Source organism: Chrysochloris asiatica, unplaced genomic scaffold (genome assembly GCF_000296735.1).
Source record: "Chrysochloris asiatica unplaced genomic scaffold, ChrAsi1.0 scaffold00003, whole genome shotgun sequence".
NCBI classification, from domain to species: Eukaryota; Metazoa; Chordata; class Mammalia; order Afrosoricida; family Chrysochloridae; genus Chrysochloris; species Chrysochloris asiatica.
Window position 1 is genome coordinate 14326300 of NW_006408521.1, and position 7237 is coordinate 14333536.

Sequence of the window (7237 nt, forward strand, 5' to 3'; positions counted from 1 at the left end):
AGAATTCTTCACTTTCATCATCACGTGCTTTACTAGTTGGTGCATACATTTGAGTAATATTGGTATTCATTGGTATTCCTAATAGACATGTGGAATCCTGGTGTGGCGCTGGACCTCAAGGTCAGTTTGAACCCCAAGGTTGGTGGTTCAAACTCACCAGCCACTCCTTGGAAACTCTATACAGGGTCACTATAAGTTGGAACCAACTCGACAGCACTTAACCACAACAATAGGCATGTGTTCCTGGTGTGGGTTAATGCCCTGGACTGCAAAGTCAGTTCGAACCACATGGTTAGTGGTTCAAGCTAACCATTCACTCCTGGGGAACCCTATACGAGGTCGTTATGAGTCGGAAGCGACTTGAAGGCACTTAACCACAACAACATTTGTAAGGATATTGCCTATCACAGACAGCACTGTATTTCAAGACAGATACTGAAATGTTCTTTTTGATGGTGAATGCTGCACCACTCTGTGAATTTGTCATTCTGTTTAGTGGTGGTTATGTGCCGTGGAGTCAGTCCCGACTCATAGTGACCCTATATAGGAGTTTTGAGACTGTAAATCATTACGGAAGCAGAAAACCTCATCTTCCTCTCGTGGAATGACTGGTAGTTTCAAACTGCTGGCCTTGAGATTAGCAGCCCAACTCATAACTACTGCGCTACCAGAGCTCCTTTCTCTGCATAGTGGACCCTATGATTGTTACATTCAAAGTGGCTAATACGAGTCCATTTCAGTCCACTAATGCCTAGGATGCTGGAGTCCTGATATAGCGCTGTGGGTTAATGCGCCAGACTGCAAAGCCATTTGAACTGCAAGTTCGGTGGTTCAAGCTCACCATCTGCTCCTCGGAAACTAAACAAGGTCACTGTGGAGTGGAACCGACTCGATGGCTCTTCACAACAACAACAACAATACCTAGGATATTGTTCTGTATGTGCGCCATGTAGTTTTTAACAACTTCCAATTTTTCAAGATTCATACTTGTACATTCCGTGTTCTCATTATTAGTAGATAGGTGCAGGCGTTTCTCTTCATTTTGAGTTGTTCCTCATCAGCAAATGAAGTCCTGAAAGATGTATTCCATTGCCATCATCTTGGTCAACTTGGAGAAGTCAGCTCTTCCCCGGTCATATTTTGAGTGCCTTCAAACCTGAGGGATTCATTCTCAAGCACTAAATCAGATAATATTCCAGTGCAATTCATACTTGTTTGGCTTCTGCCAATATATGTAACAGTGTTCTGCTGCTGTTTATAAGGTTTTCAGTTGCTAAACATTCAGAAATAGCCGTTCTTTCTTCGTAGTCTGGAAGCTCCACGGAAATCTGGCCTCATGGGTGAACTTGTTGTTGTTGAAAATACCAGTGGCATAGCGTCCACCGTGACAGCTACACTCAGGCCACTGCAGACCGACACACTGACTAGACGAGTGCTGGTACACCTTACTTAGATCATGTTGTTTTATTATTTGTTGTTTGTGAGAAAAAGTCCTAACTTTGGTAAGAGTTTCCTAACCTCAGACTACTGACATTTGGTCCAGATAACTCTTTGGGTAAAACAAGCTGTCGTGTCCACTTTACAAGTGTCAGCAGCATCCTTTCCTGTACCCACAGTCACAAGCTGTACCCTCTGTCTTCCCCTTACTCTGCTCCAAGTAATGACAACCAAAAATGTCTTCAAACATGTGTTCCCTGGGATCAACCATCCCTGATTTAGAACTACTATTTTAAATAATCATACAAATATAATAATAAATCATAAATAATCATTCATACATTTTTTTTAGGACTTGATGAAATGTGAAAATAAGAAGAATGCTACACCTAAATGTAATTTAAAGTTCCCTGTTTTAGAACACAGATCTTCGTCTATCAAAAAGGAACAAAAGGTTTGTCTTTGTCCCAAATTGACCATTTTCATAAAGTGCAAAGTAAAATTAGAAACAACACAGATGCTAAATTATGATTAGTAATTGTCCAGAAATCCAATTTTGTTCTGTTGTACTCATTTGTAATCCATTCCTTAAATATATAATTGTTTGAAATGTAACCTTTAACTTTTGGCCAGTAGCTGGCACTTTTTCTTGTGTAACTTGTGACTTAACACTGCCGGTCACGTTCCTTCTGACGCACATTCCTTCTCCTCATAAATGTTACCCTAAGTTCTATATCTTAGAATCTATCATCTGACTGGCTATTGTAATTCTACTTTTTGATTATGGCTTATTTTAGATGAAACATAGAGACATTAAACTTTCTGTTTTTGCTAAATCTTTTAAGCACAGCTATAGTTATATCCTCCTAACAGTTCATTACATCTAACGAAAAATGTGCTTGCTTATTAGGTTTCTATACGTCCATCATCTAAGAAAACGTATTCTTTACGAAGTCAGGCATCTACAGTTAGTGTAAATTTGACCCCTAAGAAAAATGACAGAACGCTACAGAAATTTGGAGACTTCCTACAACAGTCTCCAGCAATTCTCCAATCAAAAGGTTTGCATTGATTTAATAAATATGCTGTGTGCAGGGTATCTTGTAGTATATGGCTAGTGTATAAACCCAACAACAGTTTAATACAGTGAGTATTATACTACCTTTTCTAGGTACTGCAGGAGCAAAAAGATGAAAGGATGATAATATGCCTAGGTATTCACTGTGTTGTTGTTAAGTGCCGTCGTGTTGGTTCCGACCCACAGCGACCCTGTAGAGGGTTTCCGAGGAGTGACTGGTGAGCTTGAAACTTTGTAGCCCAGTGCATTAACCCACAGTGCCACACCAGGACTCCTGGTGGAGCAGAAAGATTTATATTTAAATGATCCAGGGAAGGCTTTAGTAATTTGTGGGAAAATTCCATTATCTTTTAATTCGATTTTTCCTTGAACTTCATCAAACCCCCTCATAGTAATAGAGGTATGAGCAAAGGGATAACAGTGCAGCGAAAAGAGCTATTCTGATTAGTGGGCTTTGGGAAGAATTTCACAGAGGAGATGAGATTTAACCTGCATATTGCACGGATGACATGATAATAGATAAGAAGGATATTTTAGGTTCCCTTCTGCCCCAAGGAATTACCCCTTCATGAGGTACTCATTGTTAATACTATGATGATATATATCCTTCACATGTTTTCCTTAGTATGTCAAAAACATTTTATTTATGTAAACATCTGCTTTAAAACATAATATACGTGTTTCTATTTGTGGGTAAGTCAGAAAGTTTTGCTGCAAAACCTTAGATACCTTTATTAAACAAAACATGCTCCATCTAGGTCTGTATTTCAGAGGCCAGTGTTTCTATCTCTGTAACCCTTCCCTGAAGAATTCTGCATGCTTCAATTTGTATCATGTCAAATTGGCAGTTTTGGCATACTTAGAAGACTACATATTTTTCTTTTTAAATGTTATATGAGTGTAAGAAACAGGTTAAAATTTGAAAAAGCAAGAACAAGGCTGTAGGGTGGATAGGGTAAAGTTTCTGAAAAAAAATTCTTGTAGGACATCCCTCGAAAAGTTGCTGTGGTGGAAAAAAATTCCTCAGCTTGAGTTTTCTGGCCTTTCCTTTACACTTTTTTTATAATATGTCCCTGTGAATGTCCTGTGTCCTTCAAGAAACTCTATCAAGATTACCCCTTGGGGATCCCCTAAACACTCACTACGTAACCTTTTGAGCTGAACCCTCTGCAGTGAGTTTGACTGGCTCAGCAGATCACCTAGAGTCCTGGTGTGGTGCTCTAGGGTAAAGCACTGGACCAAAAGGTCGGTGGGAACTACAAGGGCGGCACGGCAAAGTCACCAGCTGCTCTTTGGAAACCCTATACAGGGCTGCTGTGAGCCAAAACCAACTGGACATCACTTAACAGTATTAGATCACCTGGAAAGCCACTGCTTTGCTTGGATCTTGTGTTTGAAGGCAACCTAAGAAGACTGGATTTCCTGCAGCCATCCGCTGTGGCAGAGACACATTCTGTTTCAAATAAACCCGTTCGTCTATGAACTGAAACCCTAGTAGAAATACATTTTGATGTACCCTCACTGTCCATTAATTTCCCCAAATGGAAATACAATGGGACTTTAAAAACTATGGAAAAATTCCACTATCTTTTAATTCATTTTTTCCACGAACTTTTTGAAGTCCTCTTTTATCTTTTCTATTTAATTTGGTATATGTGCCCATTGGAAAAAAAAAATTGTGTGAACTAGGAAATTAAAAAATTCCTATAATTCCACTTTCCAGAGGCAAGCAACAGTTTTGTCTGTCTGAAAAATAAGGGTTTACAATATACAGACTGCTTTCACTTAATATTCATTATTAACATCTTTATATGCCGGTTCTTAACTAAATTTGACTATTTTCGATGCTGCTTGGTGTGTATTCTTCTGTGTAACACAGCATAAACTTCTTTCAAGTCATTAAAAACATGAATTTATTAATAATTCTCTAAGTTACTGAACGTTTACTCTGTGTTAAGGAACCTGGTGGTATAGTAGGTGAAGCATCGGGTTTCTAAGGCAGGGTCGGCAATGTCTCATTTACTTCGTGTGTTTGTGTGATCATTGTTTCATATGTTCATTAGGCAGTTCACTTTTTCTTTGTGAATGTTCTTTGGCCACTTACGTTATTCTTATACTTTGTGTATGTTCTTTTTTTTTTTAAAGGATTTCAGATCTGTAATAATTACTTTTATTTCAGTCATTAATTTAAAAACTGTTTTCCATAGCAAAGAAGCTAATTGAGACAATAAGCACTTCAAAGCCGATAAATATGGACGCAAGCAAAGAAAATGCATCTCGACCAAAACGAGCCAAACGGAAATTATACACAAATGAAATTTCATCTCCGATTGATATATCTGGCCAAGTGGTAAGCTAATCCTTACGTTTTGATAAATGTAAAGCTATTAAGTTCTTTTTAATTCTTTAATGTTGGTTATAGCTTTAATTCCATAATGGTTTGATTTTCTGCTTTTTAGATAACTTGAAATGCTTTAAATGCTCATTTTTGATCTATGGTGTGTTAAATAGAAATACTGCATTAGTGTATGAAAGTGTTATTCCTTTGCGTTTGAAAACTAATAGAGGAGTTTTAATCCCATCGATAGGATTAACTGCTATTTATTTGCATATAACAGCTGATTTACTTTTGAACTTTCCCACAGAAGTTACACGTATTTGGGCTAAAATGTACATGGCGGTAAACGTTGACATTTTGTCGTTTCCGCCCACCTTTCCTCAAGTTGATCTCGATTCTGTTAGGAAAACTGTTGTCGTCACCTTGATACTACGATTCTCTCACACTGAGCTGTGCTCGCTAGGGAAAATCTAATTTTCTATTCTGTTGGTGTTGGCTTAGAGTTCAAGATAAAGATAGAAAGATAATGAAAGGAAAAACCTTCACCCGTTAGTGGCCAAGAAAAATCAGGGAGAGACCTTTTGCAACAGTAGTTATTTAAATAGTTGAAGGTGGTTGGTAAAGAGTTAGAGTCAGTTAGGGAATGTTGCTGAAGAACTGTTCTGTTGGTCATGTTTCACCATCTGTCTGATTAGTAGCTGACTAGGAGGCCTGGTGTGGAGCTGTAGGATAAGCCAGGACTGCTAACCACAGGTCAGCAGTTCAAACCCACCAACCGCTCCTTGGAAACCCTATACTTGGATGCTATGAGTCAGAACTGACTTGACGACATTTAACAGCAACAGCATCATCTGATTAGTACATAATTTTGTTCTTTGGCTAAAGAAATATTGCTTTCTTTCTTACAGTATAATTCTAAGTTTTAAAATCATTGCTATGAAACATCTTTTATAAAACAATTATCTGAGGCTCTTGTTTTCATTTATTTCAATAACTATTTCATAGCATGTTGTTATTGCTGCTAAGCGCTGTCAAATCAGTTCTAACTGATAGTGACCCTGTATAGGGTCTCCAGGGAGCGGCTGCTAAGTTTGAACTGCTGACTTTTCCATTCAAACCGACCCTGAGGTCAAGTGCATATCCTAGAGCGCCATACCAGGACTCCATATCATCATTTATGAGCCCTGAGTTCATTATCAATTGTAGATGATTTGACTACAGAGTAAGCAGTGTTGACACTTTGATATAATATATTCTTTCTCCAGGTGTGAATTTTATGGAAGATTGTATACATGCAGTTTAAGAGGACAAAAGCTTTTATAATGTACTTACTATTCCAGTTTATTAAACATAAGAACCTACCCTATTTATTAACAAGGTTTTATTTTTATTTTCACTTGTAATTTAAAATCATGGTGAAATTGTAATTTCAGATATTGATGGACCAGAAAAGAAAGGAAAGTGATCACCAGATTCTCAAACGACGACTTCGAGCAAAGATGACTAAATAAATCTGTCCTGGAGAATGTGGACTACAAATCCTGTTATCACAATCATTGTAGCTTGTATCTAGACTTCAAACATAATTGTATATGTTATGATTCACTAAATCACTCTATATATCAATTGCTGTTTTATATATAGTGTAATTTTACTTCAATAAAGAATATAAGTCATTAATCATTTTCCTTGCATACTTTTATAAGGCTTTGATAACTAATTCTTACCCTGTTATCCAATGCATGGGGTCATTGAGGATCCTAAGACAGATGCTGTTATTAATTCTAGGCATGTATTTTGCAGGTAAGATATTTGGTTTACTGTATGGCATTGTAGGCTAAGCACTAGACTGCAAGGTCGGCAGTTCAAACTCACCAGGCACTCTTCGGAAACCCTGTACAGAATTGCTGTGTTGGAACTAATTCCACGGCACTTAACAACAGCAGTAACACATTGTTAGCAACTTTGTGATTTCTCCTCTGGGAGGTGTGAAGGGGGCCTTTGGAAGATTGTATCATTTACCTCCCTGTTGTTACTGTTCTAACTCTAGGCCCTGTAAAGGCTTCCCAAGGTGTGGCTGGTGGGTTTAAACTGCTGAACTTGTGGTTAGCAGTCCAGTGCTTATCCTACAGTACCACACCAGGACTCCCTAGACTGCTCTTTTTCCTTTATTTTAATGGCGGAATGATTATCTCAGAACTCATTACTGATTAGAGAGGCTTCTGTCTCAGTGGTTCTTAACCTTACATTAAAATTGTTGTTGTTGTCAGGTGCCATTGAGTCAGAACAGACTCATAGCGACCCCATGCACAGCAGAACGAAACAATGTCCGATCCTGGGCCAACCTCACTACCGCTGCCACACTTGAGTCCATCAATGATGCC

General features: G+C 38.3%; 1 protein-coding gene across 1 annotated transcript in view; it reads left to right on the top strand.

The window, feature by feature from the left end:
- The window catches only part of LOC102842142 (kinesin-like protein KIF20B-like), an 84618-nt gene extending 78254 nt beyond the window's left edge, over positions 1 to 6364 (top strand). The window contains 4 exon segments of the mRNA XM_006831444.1: positions 1790 to 1891; positions 2348 to 2498; positions 4723 to 4865; positions 6287 to 6364. Of these exon segments, the coding sequence (XP_006831507.1) occupies positions 1790 to 1891; positions 2348 to 2498; positions 4723 to 4865; positions 6287 to 6364 (474 nt within the window).
- The last annotated feature ends 873 nt before the right edge of the window (positions 6365 to 7237 follow it).